The sequence below is a fragment of the Rhinopithecus roxellana genome, chromosome 13, assembly GCF_007565055.1.
Source record: "Rhinopithecus roxellana isolate Shanxi Qingling chromosome 13, ASM756505v1, whole genome shotgun sequence".
NCBI classification, from domain to species: Eukaryota; Metazoa; Chordata; class Mammalia; order Primates; family Cercopithecidae; genus Rhinopithecus; species Rhinopithecus roxellana.
In genome coordinates, this window is record NC_044561.1 from 122,094,400 (window position 1) to 122,118,868 (window position 24,469).

Below are 24,469 nucleotides of genomic sequence, written 5' to 3' on the forward strand. Positions count from 1 at the left end.
TCACAGGTGTGATCAAAGAGCAGGACAGCTTGAAATCCTGGTCTCAAGCGATCCTCCTGCCTCTGCCTCCAAGTAGCTGGGAGCACACGTGCGCACCGCCACACCCAGCTCAGAGTTTCTGATTTTTGAAACAAACTAAAAATCAGAATTCGGAGATGAAATTTGCTGGTTCATAAATATAATTCAAAACTGTTCTTAAAAACACCTTATCAGGAAAGAAGGAAAAACAAAAACCCACATCTAGTTCCAAGTTTCAGCCCGGAACCATCAGTTTGAAACCTCTTGTCTCCTGCAAAAATGTCCCCTTGCTCTGAGAGGCCCTTCATGCTTAGTTTTTTACTTGGAGAAACACATCCCGGAGAGGGAGCTGGTCCCGGCTCTCCCTCCCAGCTCTGTAGGCGCAGCTCTGAGCCTGTGACGTATGCAGCTTGCTGAAGGCCACAGAGAGCCGGCTGGAAACCAAGCTGCCTCTGCCTATGGCTGCCAGGAGAATGTATGTTCCCTCTGCTGGCCCTCAGGATGGAGAGGCTGAAATTGATGCTTCCTAGAAACGTGTCAGCCTGAAGAAAGACATCAAATCCTCCCTGTTGACCTCAAATATAGACTGAGGTAACAGGTCTTCCCTCGGAGTCATTTTCCCTGGATCCAAACACTGGCCTCAGATAATTCTAAATCATCAACCCATGACTACCTGAAACCCCACCAGGAGTTTTGCTCTTGCCTGTCACAGTATCGAGTCCTCTGAAGCCTGTAACAGAGATGCGAGGATCTCTCTCTGGGAGGGATCCAATCTGGGCCTTCAGAGGATGGAATCTGGGACAGGTTAGTTTGGAAGGAAAAGAGACTGAAAGAGAAGGAGCTCGAGTGTGAAGTGGCAGGGCTGGGTGCAGCACCATGGTTCAGGGGAGTCCCAAGCGTGGCCATGACCCAAAGGAAACTGCCATCGATTTCAGCATTTTCCAACGTGTTGGAAATCGCGGAAAGATGGAATAAAGAAGAGGTGGTAGGTGACATACTGAAACCCGGTCTCTATAACAAATTTTAAAAATTAGCCAGGCATGGTGGCGTGTGCCTGTAGTCCCAGCTACTTGCTAAGCAGCATACTGAAACCCAGTCTCTATAAAAAATTTTAAAAATTAGCCAGGCTTGGTGGCATGTGTTTGTAGTCCCATCTACTTGGGATGCTGAGGTGGGAGATCAATGGAGCCTTGGAGATCGAAGCTGAAGTGAGTCATGATTGCGCCACTGCACTCTAGCCTAGGTGACAGAGCAAGACCCTGTCTCAAAAAACAAAAACAAAAACAAAAAAGGACGACAAGGAGGGGAAGAAGAAGGGAGGGGCACAGGGCAGGCACAGCAGAACAGGTCTGCAGGCCAGGGAATGAGGTTTCTCTGGCTGGGCAAACCAACCCAGGCAGCTTCATGACGATCACCTGGGCCCAGGCAGGTGGAGAATCTGCTGACAGCCTGGGATGCAGCCACCAGGCCCAGGTGTGCACGCAGACTCTCTGTTCTCATTGGTGCATTTCATGTCTGCTCACTCGGCCTGTTCGTGGCCAGCGTTAAGTTCTGGTTGACTGGCGGCCCAGCACAACCATGTTGTGGGGATTTTCAACTCCACTCCTGTCCGGATCCAATGGGCCTTGCAGGTTGGAGCGAGGAGGATTCTATGGCACCCCGTGGACCCACGCTGTCCCCTCAGCCTACGTAAGCCACCCAGGAGGGGTGTGGAATTCCTGGGAAAATAGTTTTTCCTACCTTCACGATGAAATGGGAGCTCAGAATCCAGGGGGGGAAAAAAAAGCTGAAATATCAGATAAGGCCTGTTATTTTCCTGTATACCTGGGTCGCAGGCAATCTGTGCAACCTCGGGTAGTCCTCAGCAATCACCCCACAAGAGAAGCTGTGTCACCCCATTATCAAGGCAGAAACTGAGGCACAGAGTGAAAACATCACTGACTTCGGGGTCGCTGGTTCAAGGCCCCTGAGACAGAGATCAGCACTGTGCTCCGTGAGGCTTTCAAAGCACGAGCCCATCCCCCAGTGACCCTGGACGCACCCGCCCCATGCCACCCACCGCAGATGAAGCAGATCACAGCCTCGTTCATTGTATTATAAACTGACTTTTAATAATAATAAAAAATCTATCATGAATTTAACGAGAAGAATCTGTACATTTTAAAGTAAACCAGTGCACAATGCGCTGGCCCTGGGCCCTCCCCCGTTTCCTGCAGCAGAGCCAAAGCTGGTCCTCCTTTGTCTCTGATACAAGTACAGTGACAAGGTCACTGCCTGCCGTCCTGTATGCTGCAGCAAGAGGGGGAAGCGCGCCCTGGAGGGCAGGAGGCTCAGATGCTGATGCCGAGGGCTTCAGGCTCCCTGGCCTGGGGGCAGCAGGGAGCCCCCACCTGATCTCACCACCTGCCAGGGGGGACAGGTGTCCCCTCCCTTCCTCCCCAGCTGTGACCTTTCCTTGAAGGCATATGGAACCTGGGGGAACAAACTGCCAACGGGGCCCCATGTGGGTCCCTCCTCCCCGGTGGGCAGGGTGGCTTCTTGCGCTCTGGCTGGTGATGTCCCAATCGCCCTGCTCTGAGAAGTTAACATCAAGAAAATAAATCACAGAAGCCACTGCCCGGTGTTTCCCAGCAGCCCTCTACCTGTATGACATGGCACCTCAGGTGGGGCTCAGACCCCTCCGGTTCCAACCCTGGCCGGCCACCTCTCAGGCTCTTGTAGCCAGTCACTCAAAGAGAGCGAGTTCTAACACCGGGAAAACCGCTGGAGAACGGAGGGTGGGGGAAGGAATCACAGTCCATACCTAAAAACAACACCTTACAACCCTAATATTAACAAACAGGAAACACGGACATTTTAAAATTTTTCAATAATTTAGTTTTTCTTTTTTGCTCTTTTTTTAGTAGAGGTGGGAACAGTTATCAATACTACCTTCTCTTGGTCCCCTGTTAAGACAATATACTTTTCTTTGAAATTTAAAATGTCAAATATATAATCACACAACTTTAGAAAAAACAAATCTTGTCAACACCAACAACAAAAAGAATCCCAAAATAAACCAGAGATTTCACGCCATATAAATAAAGTCAGAGCAAATCTCGTGCCCAGGGCTGGTGGCCCCAGTTCGAGGGGCGGTGATGTCCAGAGCTGGTGTGGCTCTCGGGGATCCTTCTGGTAACAGGCGTGATGGAGGCCCCGTCTCTCCTTTCCCGACAGAGCCAAGTCTTTTCCAAGTCCACCAAGCAGGTTAGTACAGGGTTAGGGTGCACCTGGAAGCTAAGATGAGGAGGAGGAGACACGTGTGGTCACCTGGAATGTGGACTGTGAAGGAAACCGGGGTTGCAAAAGTGCAAGTGGAACCATCCCGAGGGAGCTGCAGGGCCCATGTGGCCTGCATGACGTTCCCTTGGGTTCTGGGGACGCAGGAGCAGAAGCCCAGGCACCAGCTGCTCCCATCAGCTCTATGAGTCTCCAGCACCCCTCCAGCTTCCGGCAGGCACGTGGAGAATGGGCCGGCCCAGGGCCAATCAGCCAGCTCGTCGTCACAGAGAGGGTGGCCAGGCTTGTCCTGGAAGGAGCTGGTGGAGGACGCTGGGCAGGTCCCGGAACGGGCAGCCACGGAAGCCTTGGGCCATCTCTGGAGAAGGCTGGCGCTGCCCTACTGTGTCCTCCCAAATCCCAGCTCCAGAGGCCATGGCCCAGCGTGGGGCATTTGGGCGTTCAGAGGTCCCCGTCCACCGGCGGCTGGCAGAGGCGGTAGAGGCTGGGGATGGAGGCAAAGAGAATGAGGAGAGGCCGGGGCGGGCCAGGACCTATCTGTATTATTTCCATTTTTACTTGGATATGTAACTCATGCCCAGAAACACAAACTCACAGGTGTATAAAAGATGCAGAGAAAAATATCTATATCGCCCACGCCTTCTGTCGGCTGCCAGGCCCCTCCCCACAGGCAGTCTCTGCCCACTCAGAGACTGGCATTTACAAATGAAGACGTGTCTACATGTGCACCTGTGCGTTCAGCTACGTGGGGGTGGGGCGCACATTCCACACTACTGGCGCCCAGCTGGCCACAGCACTCTACCCCTTACGCTGTTTCACTTGATCTATCCTGGGAACCTCTGTATGCAGAGATGGTTCTGGAGCCGGGGGACCAGACAGGAGGCTGCGTGGTGTTCAGGCAAGCAGACCGCAATGCTGCACATGTGGTCTCATGTGGTAAGAGTTCGGGCTCCAGGCCCGGACTGCCTGGGTTCAGAATCCCAGCTTTGCCATTTACTAGCTGTGTGATGTCAGACAAGATACTTAACCTCTCTGTGCCTCAGCATCCCCACTTGCCAAGTGGGGATGACAGCCGGACTTGGCTCACAGGGCGGCTGTTTGGATTAATGAGTCCACAGAGAGGAAGCGATTGGACAGTGCCTGGCACAGAGCAAAGGCCGTGAAGGTATTGAAAGGGATCATGTGCCACTCGTGAGACATAAACAAGATGTGTGTGGAGCCCCCAGCGCCACAGCATTGCAGTGACTCGTCACCACTGGCAGCAGGTGTTGCCAGCACTCTGTAGTTACGTAAGACTTTGCTGCTGGGGGAAGCTGCCTGAAGGGTCCACGGAACTGTGGACTATTTTTACAACTTCTTAGGAGTCACATTATTTCAAAACAAGAGTTATTTAAAACTTGTGGGCAGATGACGACAGCAAACTAGGGCTGTGGAGACAGAGAGAGGATCAGACGGAAACGACTTCATGATCCTAAAGGGCCTGCACGTGGCACCAAGAGGAAGCCTGAAAACCACGTCAAGAGAGAGCAGGATGGGAGGACAGGAGGAAACAGCACTCCCAGTGCCAAAGACGGCAGGAACAGAGCGCATTCCTGCACATCAGACACCGAAGGCCAGGGCCCAGGCTGCTGTTCAGTTCGCATTTCTGTAAATGACTAAAAGGTTAGCTTAGGTTGGATCAGCTAAAATCACAGCATTCTTAACTCCACCCCAGGTTAAAGCTGCTCAGGGGTCAGGGACTCAGGGTAGGGGGCACAGGGTGAGGGGCACAGGGCATAGGACATAGGGTGGAGGGCACGGGGTGGGGGCTCAGGGCTGACGGGGCATGGGGCTGAGGGCACAGTGGTAGTGAGGTGGGAGGATGGCACAGAGCCACCGCCCATGGCACACCTGGGGGCCTTGCTCATCTTCCCAGTGGAAGCAGGAGCTCCTTCAGGAGGTGACGTAGTTGTGTCTATTGCTCCTCAAAGAGGTTCCCCATAAATGAGAGGGGAAGCCCCATCTGAGCATTAGGGGTTAGGCCAGGAACATGATGCCAAACCCAGGTCCTGGTCCTGGCCAGCTGGGAGGGGACATGAAGGGGCAGACGAGGCAGCCACTCACCGCGGAGCACCCTGGGGCATCTGGTCCTTGACTCGCAGGTTTTTGGCCAGGATCTCCACCCTCGGGCCCTGGAAGAAGGAACCATCAGGCCGGGGCCTCTGCAGGTTCAGGGCACTTGAGGAAGCACACTGCGGGGTCGGGCTGGGGCCCAGAAGCCCAAGGACTCAGAAGCTAAAATCCTTGCTCCCCTCCAGATTCAGAGAAGGCTCAGGTCTGGGGCTGGTGGCTACAGTCCCAAGATAGCCCCTTATCCCACCCTGGCTGCAAGCATGCCATGCCCTCAGTCCAGGGTGCTGGGGGACCCTGTGGCCAAGTGGTCTCACCTGCTTCCGCATGATGTCCGTGGCCTGCATGATGCACTTGGGCAGCAGCCCATGGCTCCGTGCCAAGATGGCCGCCTGCTCCAGGGACACGCTCAGGGTGCTCCTGCAGTGGGGGAAGGAGGACAGCAGGGGAGGGGGGGGACAGTGGTGGGGGGAAGACAACGGGAGTCAAGAGGACAGTGGGGGAGAGCTGGGGCAACTTCCCGTCCCTCCAAGGCCTCCCAGACCCAGTCCTGACCATCACGGCAGCACCTCCTCCTGCTGTCCCTCCCCGCTTGCTCCTCCTCCTCCAGGCAGCGACCACCCTCACTCGCAGGTGCTCTGGTGCTTCCCCGTCTACAAAAGCCCTGTTGAGTTCCCTGTGACTTTCCCAGTGCCTCGCTCAGAGGAGAGCTTTGTAAATATCTGCTGAGTGAATGGGGGACTCCCTGGAAGCCTCACGACTTGCCAGCTCAGTGGGTCTGAGATGGACACGTGGGTTCACACCTCTCTGGGTTTCTCAACAGTTTTAGAAAGTGGATTCTATAGCAAGACCTCTGGGACTCCAATCCTGTCCCTCCATGTAACTCCTCCATGACCCTGGTAGATAAGTTAACCTCAGTTTCCCTATAAGATAACTATGAAATAGGGAGCACGGTGGTGCACAGAGGACCCTGGCCCAGCTGGAGGGGCTGTCCTGGGAACCACAGGAAGCTGAGCAGCATCCTGGCCTCCACCCACTAGAGGCCAGGAGCTCCTCCCTCCTCCAAGTTGTGACAACCAAAACTGTGTCCAGAGGTTGCCAAATGTTCCCCGGGGGTTAAACTGCTCCTAGGTGAGATCCCCTAAAATAGGCCCTGCTACCGCACTGGTAGAGAAAGAGGGGAAGGAGTTAATCTGCATGGAACATCAACGACCTAGGAGGCAGGGAGCACTGGCCCCAAGAAACAGTTATTCAGCAAATGTTTTTTGAGCATCTGCCTCAGGCCAGGCACTGCTCTAGGCCCTGGGGAACAGCAGAGAACAAAAGGGGCCCCTGCCCTCCCAGATCCGGCCCTGCCCTGAGGGACCCAGTGAGGAAATGAATACACCAATGAAGGGTGCTGTCTGCAGGGGGTGAGGGCTGCAGAGGAAGAGAGGGTTGGGGGGGCACTGAGTGGGGAGCAGGCACGGTTTGTAACGGGAGGTCAGGAAGGACTCTGGAGAAGGTGACCTCTTCCTCCCTGGGATGAGCAGTGGGGACAAAGAATGGAGGTAGGAGGTAGGAGGTAGGAGGTAGGGGAGCCTCCAGTCAGGCCATTGCTATTGTTAATATTGAACAAGGCTTCCGGCGGGACCACAGGGCACAGCTCTCATGCACATTCACCACGGCGTTAGAGCAGCAGGTGGCTCCACGGCCCTGCTAGGACCACCTGCTGCTGCCATCCCATTTCACAGACAGACAAACTGAGACGTAGACAGAGCCAAGGCCTTGTCAGGGCTCCACAGGCAATGGCAGAACCAGGATTGGAACCCAGCCTTCCTGCCTCCTTGCCACAGGCCCCCAAAATGACCAGAAGCTGGGCCACCCCCTCCCCACACCCCGACTCAGCGGGCAGCAGCTCACCTCTGCATGCCCGTGCCACACATGACCATCTGGCAGGCCCCCAGGCGGTAGCAGAGCTCCGAGGAGATGGGGATGAGGCCGGCGCCCACGCTCCCAGCGGCACCAGGCTTCGGGTGGACAAAGGACTTCATGAGGCGGCAGAGCTCGTCCAGGGCATTGATGGGGCGGATGAGCTGTGGGGGCACCACACATGCCCGGGGAGTTGGAGGAGGTCCCCACAGCCCCTCAGCCCCCATCCGGCCCTCCTCCCCCACCGTCTCCTTCTAATCCAGCTGTTCCTGCAGCTGCCTCCCAGCTCCCCCTGTGGGGATGACAATGCAATTCAATCTTCTATAACCTCTGCTCAAGAACCCTCTGTGGCTCCCCACTGCACTGCATGCTGGCAGTCGGTGTTCACCATCTATTTCAGGACATGCTCTCAGCTGCCCAGGTGTGTCCCCAGCAAAACCTGAAGAAAGTGCCCTCTCCCAGCCTGTCAAGACCAACACAAGTGCCCCCTCTCCAGGAGGAGCCTTCCCTTCTGCCCCAGCATTCCCTGACCCCCACGTTCACTAATGAGTTGTGCTGTGGGGACATGTGGGGATGTTCCGCCAGCCAGAGTGTGAAGTCCCAAATGGCTGTGCCCACCCTCCTCCCAGAGCCCCCAGCTCACAGCCCCAAGGCAGCACCCCAAAATCATCAGCACATTTGAGGCCTGCCTGAACCTAGAAAACCGCGAGACCAAAAGACATGCGCTGAGGGTCAGAGGCAAGGAGCTGAACTAACAAAGCCCCTCAGAGGCAGCTGCACCGAGCTTGGGCCAACAGGGACAGATGGCAACATGGTCCCCAACAGCCAGATCTTCCCATTCCTCCAGAAAAGCTGGAAGCCTCCACTTTTATGGGAAATCTTTTGATTTCTAAAGGTTGACAGCAAATTTGAAACACACAAAATGAAAAGAATGCCATACAGGTTACATCTGTCGTAAGGTCCAGGCTCCAGCCTCAGAGAAATGCCGTGGTTAATAAGGGAGACTGGAGTGGCAGAGATGGGCGGGTGCCAGCAAAAATAAATCATCCCAGGAAGTCGGGGAATGACGAGGAAGCTATCGTGGAAGACTTCCTGGAGGAGGAGAGACTGCAGGGTCTCAAGGGCTTCTGGGCTAGAATCTGCTGGGGCACAACCCTGAGCCTGTTGGCTGAGTCCTGACTCCTGAGCACCCCACCCTGCCCAAGCTCCCTGCAGCGGAAGGAGGGCAGGTGGACATACCTGGTCTATCTTTACTGCCGTGGTGCTGGCATCCGTGGGCAGATTAGACCGCTCCAGGTAAAATGCCCTGTAAGAGAAAGATGGGGATGAGGCGGGGGCCACCACACCCACCATCCTCCTGCCCCTACCCGGGTCCCAACTCCTGCAGCCACTGTGACTCCGCCCTCTGCCGACCCTCAGAAGGAAACCCCTGAGAGCACCTGTAGGCTGTGCTCACCCACAGGCACCTGTTCCTACAACAGCCGGGGGGAAACAGGGGCCTCCTGGGCGCACTCCTCCAATACCACCCTCCCCGTCCGTCCGCAGCAGCCCCAGCCCTCTGCTCCTCAGGCCCTGGTCCTGCTTTTTCTCTCTTCTATTTCTCACCACTTGGCGCCTCATGGCTCTGGGCTTACTGGTTTATCGTTCGTTCCCCCTCCAGAACAGGGGTCTGCGAACTTCTGTGAAGAGCCCAACGGTAAATATCTTAGGCTTTGTGAACAAGAGAGTCTCGATCGCAGCCGCTCAACTCTGCCATGGCAGCACGAAAGCAGCCACAGAAGATGCGAAAATGAGGGAATGCAGCTGTGTGCTAATAAAACTTGATTTACAAAACAGGGAGGCAAGGTGGGCCGGATTCAGACAACCCTTGCTCTAGAATATGAGCTCCATGAAGAACAGGACTTTGTTTTGCTCACTGCAGGTTCCCAAACAAGCACCCAGAACAGTGCCTGGCCCACAGGAGGCCTCGACATGTGCTGAATGAAGTGATGAATAAAGCATCACACAGGCAGGGCTCAGAATATTCCACAGATGGCGCAGAACAGACTGGTGACAGCCCTGATCAAACAAGCAGATGCCAGTTTTCAGTAACTGGGCTGGATGCTTTCTCTGAGCAAATGAGTGAAGCCTCATTTTCCCACTTCCAAATGATGAAGCCCAGACCCATACTTGTCTCCCTGGGCTCTTAATTCTCGGCCTGCCTCTGTCACAGAGGGAGGTGGTGTGACACACACAGGAAGGGCCATGGGGGAGGGTGACGGGAGTAGGAGCTGCAGAACTTAGAAGCTGCCTCCCAGAACCTGTGCCTTCCTCCTGGTGCCACCTGGTCCCTGCTCTCACCCCTTCTCCCTTGGGGTTCTCTTCTGAGCAACCAAGACCCTGCAAGCCGCACTAATTACTCACAGGCCCAAGAGTCCCAAGGTCCCCTGTCCTAGCTCCCACCCTCTGCAGAATGAAGCCAGCTCCTCTCAGTAGGAAGGACCCCCTGTGGAACCAAACAGACCCCAGTTCAAAACTCAGCCACTGCCTGGCTGTGTGGCCTTGGGCAAGTGTGTACGCTTTCTTGGCCTCCCTCGCCTCCTCTGTAAAGTGGGATCCATGGCCTATTGCCATGAGAATCTCATGCAGGCCAAGAGTCCTGTCGCACAGCAGGCGCTCAAGAAAGGGTGTGTGGCCCGCTGCCCATGCTGGGGGTCCGTCTGGCACCTCCATGCTAATGCTCACTCCATGTGGAGGTGTCTGCTCCCAACAGGGACCCCAGGCAGATACCTGAGTTTGCGGTAATACTGCTGAACTTTCTCCAGGGACTGCGCGTTGATCTCCTGCTGCAAATCCTCCGCGGCCTGGCTGCCTGGAGAAGGCAGCCCCTCCACGTTCTCCAGCGCTGGGAGGGGAGATGTGGCGGGTGGGCAGGCGGTTGGGAGCTGGTGTGCTTAGTGGCCTTGGCCCAGCCCCCGTGGTCCTCCCTGCCCCAGGCCCGAAGCTCACCTTTCGTGAATAGCGCCGTGTGCAGCCTCAGGCTGGCCCCACCCTCCAGGCGGGAGGGCAGCTTGGAGAAGTGGTAGCTATCGAGGTAGAAGACGACCTTCAGCGCCTGCCGGCTGCCCTCAATGTGGTAGAAGACATTGGTGTCTGCGGGAGGACATGGGGCAGGGTGACTCACCACCGAGGCCTAGGCCAGGGGAAGCCCTGGCACACCTCTCCAGAACAGCTGGCACTTCTCTGCCCTCAGGTCCAGGGGGGCACCCTGGGACCTCCCTGGAATCCCGACTGTACAGGGGTAGCCTCAGACCTCCCTGCCCTCCTGCCCTCTAGGGACAGCCTCCAACAGCCCTTCCCTCTCACTCTCCAAAGAACTGCAGCTGACACCTCCCTTTTGCCTGTTCATCAGCTCCTAGTTCCGCTGCTTAATTCTTGAACCTGATGTGGACTCTGCCTAGCTAGGGGGTCCACAGCATTTGGGGTCACAGCTTCCCCAGTGCTCCTTGTACCTTCACACGGTAGCCCAGGGCCCCTGCCTGGGAAAAGCTGCCCTCAAACGGGGCATGCATCTGATTCACAGCCAGAAGGAAGCACTTAGGGCAGGGAGGGCAAAATATGGTACCCAGACCCCATTCTGCACCCATGGCAGACATCACTCATCGATCAAAGCTCTGCCCGAGCCAATCTCAGCCTGGAGACAAGCAGCTGCTGCCAATCAATTCCAATTGCTACTCAAAGAGAACCTGCCCTTCCTCTAGACTCTAGTCCATGCATTTTCAGCAGAACAGACACTGTCCCCAAGGAGGTGAAAACACTTCCCTCTTTTAATGTATAATAAGCACCAGATGCACAGATAAACAGACATAGGATATATCCATAGTATTAAAATTTCATGGGGGTGCAGCAATTAGGAAAAATTGACTAAAAAGTTTTTTTATGAAATTAAATGAAATTTAATGAAATGAAAAAACTGAGAAACACTAATCCAGTGCCTGGTTCCTGATTAAACCCACACGCCTCAGAAGCCCCTGGAGGGCTTTCAGCACACAGGCCTCTGGGCTCCCCCTCCAGAGTTTCTGAGGCCATAGTTCTGGCTGGGCTGGAGAATCTGCCTTTCTATCAAGCCCCCAGGTGCTGCTGGTCCAGGAGCCGTGCTCTGAGAACCCCTGCTCTCAGAAGCAAGCCCAGCAGTTCCTAGCCCTGGCTGCACATCCAGGCTATCCAGCATCCAGGCCCCGCCCCACGAACTGATCAGAATTGCTAGGGCCCAGGGCACCGGGATTGTTGCAAAGCTCCCCCGATGATTCCAGAGTGCAAGCAGGGCTGAGATGCACTGGGCTAGACTATGAGCTCCAGGAGGGCAAGAATGACGATCGTGTTACATGGCCCCAGATGCAGCCTGACACATATGATGTGCTCATAATTATGGACATGTAAATGGATGGATGGATGATGGTTAGTTGGATAGACAGATGTTTGGATGGATCGATGGATGAATAGATGCATGCATGCATGCATGAATGGATGGATGGATGGATGGATGGATGATGATTGGATGGATGGATGGATGTTTGGATGGATCAGTGGATGAATGGATGCATGGATAGATGCATGGATGCATGGAAGGACGGATGGATGCACGAATGCATGGATGGATGGATGGATGCATGGATGGATGGATTCATGGATGGACGGATAGATGCATGGATGGACGGATTCGTGGATGGATGGATGCATGGATGCATGGCTGGATGGATGGATGGTTGGATGGATGCATGGGTGGATGGATTGATGCATGCATGCATGGATGGACGGATGGACGGATGGATGGACGGGTGGATGGATGGATGGATGGATGGATGCATGGATGGATGGATAAATAAATGGGTGGGCAGGTGGAAGGATGAGTGGAAAATACAAACAGAGAGAAAGACAGAAAGAAAGAGAAAGGGGAGAAAGGGTGGAGGAAGGAGAGGAGAGGACAAGAGCAAAGGAGGAAAGGAGGATGGAACTTAATTACTGTACTTAGTTAAGCCCTTTAAAAATCTTAACAAGTCTTCACATCTCTAGGGAAGAATTTTATTAAGAACTGAGCAGTAGTGTCATTCTCTTTTAAGAGCTGTTGGAGATTGCTGGGTTCATACAAAAAGAAACCCCTCTTTTTCCATGTGTGCCCCAAAGTTCAGCTCTCACACTCATGTTGGAGGCATGAGATTTGACAGCACTGAGTACTGAGCTCACCTTGGGCAGCTGGCCCCGAGGCAGGGGAAGGACACTGTGACCCCAGAGAGCTGTCCCTTTCACCCCAGGACCCCAACTCTCACAGTGGAGGGGTGGCAGAAATCACTCACTGGCCACATAGTTCTCATCCAGCTGCTTAAAGGAGAAGGTGACATTGTCCAGCTCTGACAGGGTCACCCAGATGTCCTCCAGCATGGTCCGTTCCTCCTTCTGCAGGAAGAAGACAGCGCGGAGGAGTCTCAGATGCCAATCCTGCCTCAGGGTTTCCTATCAAGATGCTGAATTCAACTCTAGTTGGCACTCCAGACTGTGGGCCCCCTGGGTGCCAGGTCCTAAGCGTGACTCTCCAGAGTGGATGTGAAATCATGGTGTGCTGTGTGGCTCGTCCTGCACCTTCAAGGGTCACAGAACCCATCTCTGCCTTCATTCGCTGAGTGCTCCTAGGAAAGTCACTGCCTCTCCTGCCTGGACCACCAACCAGGCTTCTACACTTAACCTTCTCAAACCTAACACACTCAAATAAAAATCCCCAATTCCTTCCTCAACCTCCCCCAGTCAGTCCCATGTCAACAAATAGCAGCAGCATTCACTCAGTCATCCAAGATCCAAACCTTTGACTTCTCAGTTTCTCTCCTGCTCACCCTGGGCCTGGTCCATCACCAAGTCTGATGGGTCGCCACTAAAACCTCCTCCAGACCCACCCACCTCCCTCCAGCTTCCCGGCCACCACCTGGGTTCAAGGGTCCACCGTCTCTCACCAAGATGACACCAGGTTTCCCTTTTGCCACTCTCTGCTCACAAACAATACATCCTACATGTCCTGTTTTGAAAACTTAACCCAAATTATATCACTCACCCAGCTGAAAGCCTCTGAACAGCTCCTCTGCTTCCAGAATAAAGTCTCAGGCCCTACAGATCAGGTCCCCCCAACTGCCCAGCCCCCTGCTGCTCCCCTCTGGCCACACCGCCCGCTCTTTGGGGCCTTGGTACACACTGGTCTCTTTGCCCTGCACAATCCTCCTCACACTGTCTGCCTGGATGGCTGAGGTCTCAGCTCAAGCATCACCGCCTTACATAGCCTGTCTCTGAAACCACCGAATCTAGGGGACAGCACCCACCAAGCTTCCTGCAGAGCTTCCCTTCTCTCCACCTCCCTTCCCTCCTCCATCCTTTCTTCTTCTCAAGCTGCTTCCCCCAACTAGAAAGTCAGCTTCAGGCCCCCAGGGCCAGCTCAGGGCCTGGCACATCGTAGTGTTTGGAGAATGAGGGAACTGGGCCCAGCGTCCCCATGTGAGAAGAGGAAGGGGAGGGCTGAGTGTTCCCTGCTTCCTCCTGGGCCCCAGCTTGTGCATTCTGGGAATCAAGTGACAGCCAATCTCCCACCAGGCAGGCACCTCGTGCAGCAGCAGCCAGCAGAGGATGCTCCAAGGCCAGGCCTCCCCACTAGCCAGTGGCAGGGGCTCCAGGAGCCAGCCTCAGAGGCACGGGTGACTCTCGGGGGCCTGGCTGGATGTGCAGGAGCATCTCTGGCTTCCACCACCCCACTCCCACCTCAGGCCCTCAGCTGTCACAACCAAAAACGTCTCCAGACATTGCCAAGTGTCCCCTAGTGGGAAACTGCCCTGGGCTGACACCTGCTCGTATGTAGCATGGATTCTATTACCTGTGTGTGCCTCCATCCCTCCCACTGGGAGAGAAGATCCCTGGTACAGGGACTCTGTTTTGTTCACTGCTGCACCTTCAGTGCCCATAAAACAGCACACAGGTGCCCAACAAATCGCAGCTGCGGGAATGACAAGATCTGGGGAGCCTGAGTGAGTGGGCAGGCACTCCCTCGCCCCGGCCTGGACGGGCACCAGCAGGTGGGCCAGCGGGGCCGCCCTGCCGCCCCACTCACCACTGCGGCCGGCGAGAGCAGGGACTGGCAGTGCAGCAGGACGCCCGTGGCCGCCACCTGCTCCAGCCACTTGCGGCTGGCGTCGCGGCTGCTCTCCTCGTACTCGCCGTTGTTGTTGTAGCGGTAGCCCAGGGCCGCCAGCAGCTGCTCGGAGAAGGTGCACACGGCGGCCACCAGGGCCTGGCAGAAGATCGCGTCTCTGCGCAGCTGCAGCTCTGTGTCTGGGGGCAGAGGGCAGGGGGCCTCGCTGAAGGGGTGCTCCCACACCACCAGGAGGCCCACACCCCAAAGCCCTGGGTCCAGGACCCCTCATGGAACCCCCAGCAAAGGGCGAACAATGGGTCAGAAATTATTTTTGGTGGGCATCCCAGCTACCAAAAGCCAATTCCGCAAAAATAAGTTCTCCAAAACGCAAGCCCATTGGCCAAAACTGTTCTCTCAGTGACTCATCTGCCTGCTTTGAAAACCAACCAACCAAAGAAACACCTTGTGATTTTCCCAAGACCCTCACCCTCAGCCATTTCTCCTCTCATTATGGGCTTCCTTGGCCTTGGCCAGTAGAATGCCAATGGTGCCAAGCTCTTCTGCTAAGCTCCACGTGTTCAGAAATGCTATTTAGCATTTTCTCTACACTGGAGAACTATGCTCTCTTCCTCCCCCTAGCTCTGCCCTTGCCCCTGTCCCTGGCCTTGCCATGGTTTGAGGAACTGGCCAGTTTCAAGCAATTGCTCTCTCAGCGTCCCAATCTTCTGGAAGGAATTATTTCCCTGGCCGGCTTCTGGCCAGTGAGTTTTCAGTGACCAAATTTGACCCAGATCCTACAGTAGCACCCCCTTGGCTGAGAATTTCTGGAAAGAAGAGAGGGATAGAGAAGGTCTCCAAGATTTTCCCACTACCTCCTCCCGCTTCCTCTTCCCCACTCTCCGCTGGGTGGAAGCCCCCAGGCTGGGGCTGAAGGCTCTACTGGCACAGGCCCCCCTAACATTGTCCTCTATCCCAGAGCCCTGTCAACATCTACCCAGGCCTGGGCAGTGCCACAGGACAGGGCTCCTGGCTCCAGTGCCCTGAGATTTGTCCCTTGGACACACGAGGAAGAAGCAAGTTTCAGGTAGATCGTGGAGGGCTCCAGGCCAAAGCGTTGCCTCCCCGAGTCCAGGCCCTGAGGGCATGGATGGTGAGCTTTGGGCGGTGGAAGAGGCCAGGCATGTGCCCCACACACACCTTTAAAGCCCTCACCTGTGCACTTCAGCAAGGCCAGGAGCAGCTGGTTCTTCCCATCTGGAAGGAGAAGGGAGAGAGAAACGGGGACAGGCTGGGATGGGGCAGCAAGAAGTGAGGGCAGGACTCAGCCCCTCCCCATGGCACCTCCCAAGGTGCTCTGACCCTTCGCAGCAAAGCCCTGGCACCCAAGGCTGTGCTCAAGGAGGTTTTATAGATTGTTAGGTGAACTCCAGGAACCCCTGACCTCAGGCAGTGGAACCCCAACCATAAGGCCCATCTGCACATGCAAGCTGCGGACACAGGCGGAACCAGCCCCTTTAACCCCTGGGCCATAGCCCCTGCCCCACAGCTTGTTCACATAAGTATGGGCACACTCACATGTACAACCTACGTACACACGTATCCAGACATACACTCACACATCAACACACAGCTGAGTGCATGCCACACACAGAGACACATATACTCATACACAGACTCACATATGCACACATAGGCACACATGCACCCACACAAGCACACACAGCAGACACCCAAGTGCACACCACACACGTGCACTCACATGCAGACTCACATACATATGTACACACACAGGTACACATGCATCCACACAGACACACAAACAACAGACACACAAGTGCACACACAAGACACAGACACACGCTCCTAATAGCCTCACATACATATTCTCATCCTACATGGGTACGGTCTGTCCTGCAAAAGAAAGTTCATTTCTTCCAGGCTGAACATCCTGGTCTCTTTTCTTCAAAAGATGCTCCTTGGCCCAGAAAGGGCTTAGAAAGATGTGGAAGGGCTTTGGATTTGGTTTCTTGGGGTGCCTTCTTCCCAGGGAGGACTGCAGGACTCAGGGCTGGGCAGGGTAAGAACGAGAGCAGCTGCGGTGGTGTGTGCTTGTCAGGACTCACCATGCCAGACACCAGGGCAGGACTCACCACACCAGGCAGCCAGGCCAGGACTCACCACGCCAGGCAGCCAGGGCACTGAGCACATGACCTGTGCTGACTCACTTAATCCTCTCGACCACATGGGTGGGAGGTGGCGCTGTGGGCACATTTGACACAGGAAGGAGCTAAGGCCAGAGGCTTCAAGGAACTCGCCATGATCGCACAGCCAGTAAGTGGGTGAGCTGGGATTCAAGCCCTGGTGGTCTGGACCCAGAGTCGACGCTCTTCACCAGTTACACTTTTGGAGAACAGGACAGATCAGAAGCAGCAGAGACTCCAACTCGAGGCTGCTGTTCCCCAGAGGAACAGCCCAGAGTCCTCTAATCTCCCACTGTCCTGGTCAAACATATCCCTCGTCCGCATCCTTCCAACCCAGGAATCTCAGACACAAAAGCCAGCAAGGGCCAGGCAGGTGACATAAGATGCGTGGAGCAGACGCCAAGCCACAGGGAGCGGTGGAGACTGGGGTGCACTGGAAAGCACCTTGGACCCACGTACAGAGAGCAGCCGCCACTCCTCTCCACCAAGGTAGGATGGGAGACTGGGCCTGGAATCACCAGATCTTCTGGTTATTCAAGAGTAGCCGGAAATCCAAGTTTTTATGTGAGAACCTCTGTCAAGCTGGCAGCAGAGTCACAGTTTCTGCTGCTGCAGCATCAAAACCCATCTGTGGGCCCGAATCTGGTCAGTGGGCTGCCAGCCTGTGTCCCTCCTACCCTGACAATAACAGGAACACACACATCCACTGTTTTGGAAGCTGAGAAAGACCAGGTTCAGCCTTTTCAGCCTCCAAAACCAGAGCTTTGTTTAGTTTGGTTTTGTTTCTGTTTTTTGTTTTGGTAGAGACAGGGTCTATGTTGCCCAGGCTGGTGTCAAACTCCTGGGCTCAAGTCATGTCCTGCCCAGGGCAGGACACTCAGCTGACAGAGGGCATCACTTCTCTTGTCCTCTCCCTGGGCATGGAGAAACAGGGGTCGCAGAGCTGGATCCATTCTTAATTCTCTCGTTCCACACCAAAGGCCACGGCCCCCTCCCCACTATGATGCACCCTCCCTGCCCACCGACCTTCCACGTATCTCTGAATGTTGTCCACCAGGGTCTTGATGGAGTTGGGGAGGTTCCAGGGGTCCTCCTGGATGCTGATCTGGATCAGGCTCCGGCCACGGATTGTACACTCTTCTTTCTGTTTAAACTCTGGGGCAGGAAAGTGGCATGAGGGCCAGGGAAGGGACGGAGGTAGCTTTGGAGAATGGTGGCACAAAGGCCTATGTCCCATCACAGATCCCAGAGCTCATAATCCTAGATCAAGGGAGCTGGCAAGACTCCTGGGCATTATCTGGTCCACAGAGGGTAAGTGTGCTACTATGTCATGGTACCACACCCATGGCAGACATCACTCATCAATCTCAGCACTCCTTCCTGCTCTCTGAGACCAGGACTCCCCACAGCTACCTCCAATCCATTGCAGACCTCACAAATCAATCATGGCTTTCCTTTCGTCTAAACCTGGATGTTGTAGCCACAGAAGGATTCTCAGGAACTACCTCCTCACAGCCACAACCAATTGAGACGGCACATGAGTTCTAACCCTTTCCCTACACAGAGGAGGAAGCCCACATACAGAGTGGGAAAGTGACATGCCTTAAGTCACACAACTGGGCAGTTATAGCGCTGGGACTTGCCTCTGCCCCACCATTCAGACGCCAGGAAGACAAAGGCCCCTGCAAAAGACAAAGGCCTCTTTCCTCCTGCAAGGTCCCAGTTTCGGAGATAATTGCGGGTTTGCTGTTTCTGCTTTCTGAGGTCCATCCCTGAAGACTGATCCTGAGACAGCAGAACGTGCAGCTGCGCTGGGGAGCCCCAAGTCCTCACCACTTCCCACCCTTTCTTGGTGGCAAGAAAGGGTGCCCATCTGCATTTCTATCTCCTACAATCTCACTGGGAGCTCCTTGAGGTCAGGGCAGTATCAAATTCATCTCAGGGTCTCCAGTGCCCAGTACAAGGCCTGGCACAAGCTGGTTCTGGGAAATTATTTACTGGATGTACAGAAGCATGAATAGACAGGCAGATGGGTGAATGGGTAGAAGGGTGAAAGAGTGGGCACATGGATGGAAGGAGGGAAGGATGGATGGATGGACAGACAAGCAGATGGATGGATGGAGGGATGGATAGGTGGGTGGATGGATGGGTGGGTGGGTGGTTGGATGGATGGATAGATGGTGAATGGGTAGCTGGGTGGATGGGTGGGTGGGTGGATGAGTGGGTGAATGGATGGATGGATGGCTAGATGATAAATGGATGAGTGGATGGATGGATGGGTGGGTGGGTGGAGGGATGGATGGATGGATGGATTGATGGTGGGAGGGTAGATGGCTGGATGGATGGATAGTATGCTGGGTGGATGAGTAGGGTGGGTAGGTGGGTAAATGGGAGGAAAGGTAAGTGGGAGAACATACAAAATTTCAATCCTTCTCTCTCAATCATTTCAAGAAGAAAGTCTCAATTTGGTGCTGGTAAGCCCTTAACACTTCTTCAATTCACAAATCCCTCTCTTAAATGAAGAACAAGGAGCCCTTGGCAGGCAACAGTGCCTAACTGCAGTGTAATGATATTTTGTTGCTGTTGTTCACATTTAATTTATCATTATGGTTTATCACAAATTTTTGGCATATTATACTGGCTTTTCATACATAGGTTGTTCAATAAGGTCCTTTCAAAATTAAGAGCAATACTTTTTGAAAAGTGACATCAATAATAAGAAAAAAATGAGTATGGTTTAAAAGACATGAAGGAAGACTGGGCACAGTGGCTCACGCCTGGAATCCCAGCACTTTGGGAGGCCAAGGCAGCAGGATCACTTGATACCAGGAGTTCAAAACCAGCCTTGGCTACAGGGCAAAACCATGCCTCTACAAAAATAAATAAATAAAATAAAATAATAAAAAATAAAAAATTAGCCAGGAGAAGTGGTGTGCACCTGTAGTCCCAGCTACTTAGGATAGGAGGCTGAGTTGTGAGGAAAACTTGAGCCTGGGAGGTCAACGCTGCAGTGAGCTGTGATCACACTATTGCACTCCAGCCTGAGTGACAGAGTGAGACCCTTTCTCCAAAAAGCAAGACGGAAAGGAAGGGAACGGAACGGAAAGGAAAGGAAAGGAAAGAAAACCAAAAGAAAAAGGAAAAGAACCATTCTTGGCTCAGAGTCTACAAAAACAGGCCACGGGCTGGATGTGCCCCAAGGGCTAAAATCACTGTCCCCTGGATGATCCCCACAGTCGTTCAGCAGTAGAGGGGCAGAGCTGAGCATGAGCCCAGGCATCCCCCGCCCCCCCACCCCCGTCTAACACCCTTCTCCATCGCAGGCTGTCTCCGTGGATGCTGGCTATCCCCTCACCTTGTAAGCTGTGGTTCATGGGGAAATGCCTGGTTTCTTCAAAAGCCCGGCTCATGACTGGTCCCTTGAGGAGAGCATTGATGGAGTCCACCTGGGTGGCAAGAAGCCCCGGGTTGGTTTGGGCCCCATGGCCCTACACATTGCAGATGTCTGGGAACCACAGCCCCCGGGTCACAGGCCCTCCCCAGGTGTGACAGGAGGAACCCAAAGTTGCACCAGGAGTGGGGCAAAGTTCCTACCTGGTTAAAGAGGTGCTCCAGGCAGCCATGAAGCTTGTCCTGCTTGTCAGATGGGATTCGCATGTCACAGGGCAGTTCATCTCCTTGGCGGGAGGTAGAAGTAACAGCCATCAGTCGTTTCTGCCCCACCTCACACCATCCCCAGCACTTTCCCAAGAAGGGGATACAGCTACAGAACTCCAAACCCACAGGGGATCTGGAGTCTGAAGACCAGGCCCTGGCTGTGAGCCACAGGGAAAATCGCCTGACCTCTCTGAGCCTCAGTTTCTTCATCTGCAAAATGGACAACAGGCACTAACGCATGACAAGATTGTAAAGCACTGCTTTTTGTAAAGCACTGACTGTAAAGCACTGTTTCCATTCTGCAAATGAGGGACTGAGGAACAGACAGAAGGAACTGGATGCCGCGTATCCTGATTCCTTGCTCAGTTGGTTCAGTTACATCAGCTGTCACACCCAACTCCTTCCTAGAGGCTCTTGGGGCCAGTTTGTGCAGCTGACTGTCTTAGGTGATGAAATAAGTATCTAAAGTTCAGCAATTTCTTCCATTGTACTTGAGCTTCTTTTTCTTCTGTTCATTGAAGTATAATTAAAATTAAATTGTTACGCACAGACTATCTCTGAAAGGACACGCAAGACTGTAGTGACAGTGGGAACAGCAGTGACAGCCTGAGAACCAAGGGTTTTGGGGGAGACTTGTCACCGTGCACCCTCTGGGGCCTTCTGAATTACGCACCATGTGGATACACAACCCAACTTGCAAAATGAACTGCTTTGAAGTCTGAAGTAAACAAGACTAAAATAAAAAGCAATTTCAGGCTTTCAGTAATGCCTTTAATCCCAGCAATTTGGGAGGCCGGGGCAGGTGGATCACAAGGTCAAGAGATCGAGACCATCCTGGCCAATATGGTGAAACCCCATCTCTACTAAAAATATAAAAATTATCTGAATGTGGTGGCAGGCACCTGCAGTCCCAGCTACTCAGGAGGCTGAGGCAGGAGAATCGCTTGAACCCGGGAGGCGGAGGTTGCAGTGAGCTGAGATTGTGCCCTTGCACTCCAGCCTGGCGACAGAGTGAGACTCTGTCTCAAAAAAATAAAAATTTTAAAAAAAGTTGTAAGTACAGTATGATCTAATTTATAAAATATTGTCTATGTCTGTCTGTCCATCCATCCACCCACCTGCCCATCCATGCATTCACAGGCCCCACCAATGAGCTCCAAATGCTGGCGAGGGTCATTTCCGGGGGAGATGATGAGACTCTCATTCATTTTTATGGACTTCTTTTTGTTGTTTCTTTGTTTGCTTGTTTCTTGAGATGGAGTCTCACTCTGCCACCCAGGCTGGAGTGCATGGCGTGATCTCAGCCCACTGCAACCTCCCTCTCCCAGGTTCAAGTGATTCTCCTGCCTCAGCCTCTTGAGTAGCTGGCATTACAGGCGTGCACCACCACACCCAGTTAATTATTGTATTTTTAGTAGAGACGGGGTTTCACCATGTTGGCCAGGCTGGTCTCAAACTCCTGACCTCAAATGATCCACCAGCCTCGGCCTCCCAAAGCGCTGGGATTACAGGCGTGAGCCACCATGCCCGGGCTTAGGTACTTCTTTGAACTGCTCCGTGTCGTTTGGATTTTTGGTTTGCACACGTATCATTTTTACATAAACCATGAAGTCACCCTGTTTAGTTGTCAGCTCACTCATCACAACACTCATCACACATGAAGCATACAGAATTGCACCACGCATGCCTCTATTTGCTCCATCTCCATGACATTCACGGAGAACGTCAGCTCCAACAGGGCTGAGATGTTTGTTTCGTTCACTGTCGCATTCCCAGTGCCTGGCACATAATACGGGCTCAAGAAATACTTGCTGAATGAGTGAATGGAAGGAAGTCAAGTACAGGACCACGCAAATAAAATACAAAACAACATAACGCAGGGGAAAGTATAATAAAATAAACTAAAACTAAATCTCATGGGGAGGAACCTCTCTCCCTGAGCACGGGCCGCTGCCGCTCCACTCACCAGACCCCATCTCGTCGCTGCCCAGGTAGGAGCTGTTACTTCTTACGCTGGTGTAGGACAGGACCGAGTCCCGATTGCTGTTACACTCGCTGCAAAGGGGCCCAGAGAAGGGGCTGAGTCACCCTGAGTTCAGGCCATCTGATCCTGGCACCCGAAACCCACTTCCTACAGTGTAGACAAAATCCCTGGGCCCTCGGGTGGACATACAGCTCAGAGGGGGCATCGAGCACCGGTCCCGGGCCCCAAAGGCAGGGAAGGCCGGCCTGGTGGTTTTCCTTGCCTGAGGGCTGGGAAACGTTTCTAGGCTCTAGCACGGAAACACAGAAATAGGAGGATGGTGAATCCTTTTCACTGAGGTGTCACTCTGTCCAGTGTCCCCAAGGGACAGCCTTGCCCTGAGACACCTGCCTATTCCACACGGCTCTGTCTTCCGTCTCCCCAGCCCCTAGCCTGGCTGGAAACCTCATGAGGACACGGACTGGATCAGATTCACTACGGCCCAGGAACTCGGAAGGTGTGGGAGATTAAAACTCACGATCCTGATATTTTTCCTCCACCTTTTTGAAAATTAAAGGAAAAACTGGAGGACCCAAAAATGTAAGAATGAAATCCCAGAGAGACGGCGAAATCTGAGACTACGGACATGAGGCTCTGAGGACACACAATGCCACAGCAGCCAGAGCATCTCGTTCTACAGACACCAGGCGAGCCAGAAATGGGGGGTCAGGCAGATCCCTTGACAACCGAAAGAACATTCACACTGGGAGAGCTGGGGGGAAGGTCTGTCTTCTCAAACTGTATCACTTCTGATTTTTGCTCACTAAAGCACCCTTCTAAGATTCCACTGTAACCACCGTGGGCAAATGTGAGGTCACATTTGTGGGCAAATTCACTGGGACCACAGTGTCTGTTTATCTGTAGGAAGGAATTAAACTGACCCACTATATGGCTTCCTACAGGAATCTGAGTTTTAGTCTATTTAACCCACTAATTAGGACCTCACTGATCTTGTTATAATTAACCAGTAGAAAATTTAGATCTTCTCAGGTTAGGAGGGGAAAGACGTGCGCTCTTCCTCCTTGGACCAAATAAACATAAATAGTGTTTGTTTCAGAAACCACATGTCTTACACTGAGTTTTCAAACACACCACGGAATCTTGCCCTTGAGCCTGACAACATCGTGTCAGCATGTGTGGGGTGACACCGAGGCAGAACAGATGGGTCCATGGAGGGCAGATCCTAAAATGTCAGCTTTGTGACTGGGGAGCCTAAATGGGTTTTGGGGGCTCAGGGGGCTCAGAAAATCCCCCAGAACCACGCTATGAACAACAGCACCCTGAGCCCACTGCACCCTGGGAAGTGTCCACTGACGTTGCCACAATCCGTGGCCTCACCTCTCTGCGGCCATCCCCGTCTAACCCCAGCCCCCCGACAGCGACACCCACCTGTAGGAATCGCGGTAACTCATGGTGTCGTGCCCTGAGTCCTCCTGGTCCTCCTCAGCCACCTTGAAGCACACTTTCTTGATGCCCCCATGGTCACTCCTGTCCATCTCGCTCTCTTCACTGACCAGGGGCAGGGAGGAGGCCTCCTCAGCCAAGGACGCATCGCAGGACCCACCCGAGGTGGGCTCTGTGATGGTGGACAGCAGCCTACGGGAGCAAAGACCTTGAAGTCAAAGATACAGGCATGGCCCTTTGTGTCACTTTCCTGAAAATCCCACCAGCAGCTGCAGGTGTGAGCACTGGCCCTCCTGTTGCAGGTGGGAGACGTGCAAGTTCTTTCACAGTCAAGCTACACAAGGCTCTCCCAGAATGTGGGCCAGGAAGCTTTTGCTGTAGAGACCCTGGGAGCAAATCCTTCCAGCTCGATAGGCTGCACGGTCTCATGACAACCACTCAACCTGCTGTTGCAGTGGGACAGACCTGGACAGTGTGGAAGCAAGTGGGCATGGCTGTGTTCCAATGACACCTTGTTTAAAAATGAAAACAACTGGCTGGGCGCGGTGGCTCACGCCTGTAATCCCAGCACTTTGGGAGGCCGAGGCGGGCTGATCACCTGAGGTCAGGAGTTTAAGACCAGTCTGGTCAACATGGCGAAACGCCGTCTCTACTAAAAAACAAAAATTAGCTGGGTGTGGTAGTGGGTGCCTGTAATCCCAGCAACTCGGGAGGCTGAGGTAG

At 53.8% G+C, this 24,469-nt stretch overlaps 1 protein-coding gene across 1 annotated transcript in view; it reads right to left on the minus strand.

Annotated features, from left to right (window-relative positions):
* Positions 1-2,107: 2,107 nt before the first annotated feature.
* PREX1 (phosphatidylinositol-3,4,5-trisphosphate dependent Rac exchange factor 1) overlaps positions 2,108-24,469 on the minus strand; it is a 207,831-nt gene continuing 185,469 nt past the window's right edge. Inside the window, exons 26-40 of the mRNA XM_010383869.2 lie at positions 23,732-23,938; positions 22,286-22,374; positions 20,257-20,339; positions 20,018-20,108; positions 17,689-17,817; positions 15,674-15,715; positions 14,438-14,658; positions 12,651-12,750; positions 10,306-10,449; positions 10,087-10,201; positions 8,557-8,623; positions 7,309-7,481; positions 5,724-5,826; positions 5,401-5,468; positions 2,108-3,781 (exon numbers count right to left, since the gene is read on the minus strand). Coding sequence (XP_010382171.1) covers positions 3,739-3,781; positions 5,401-5,468; positions 5,724-5,826; positions 7,309-7,481; positions 8,557-8,623; positions 10,087-10,201; positions 10,306-10,449; positions 12,651-12,750; positions 14,438-14,658; positions 15,674-15,715; positions 17,689-17,817; positions 20,018-20,108; positions 20,257-20,339; positions 22,286-22,374; positions 23,732-23,938 — 1,675 coding nt within the window. The 3' untranslated portion in view covers positions 2,108-3,738. The remainder of the gene's footprint in view (positions 3,782-5,400; positions 5,469-5,723; positions 5,827-7,308; positions 7,482-8,556; positions 8,624-10,086; positions 10,202-10,305; positions 10,450-12,650; positions 12,751-14,437; positions 14,659-15,673; positions 15,716-17,688; positions 17,818-20,017; positions 20,109-20,256; positions 20,340-22,285; positions 22,375-23,731; positions 23,939-24,469) is intronic.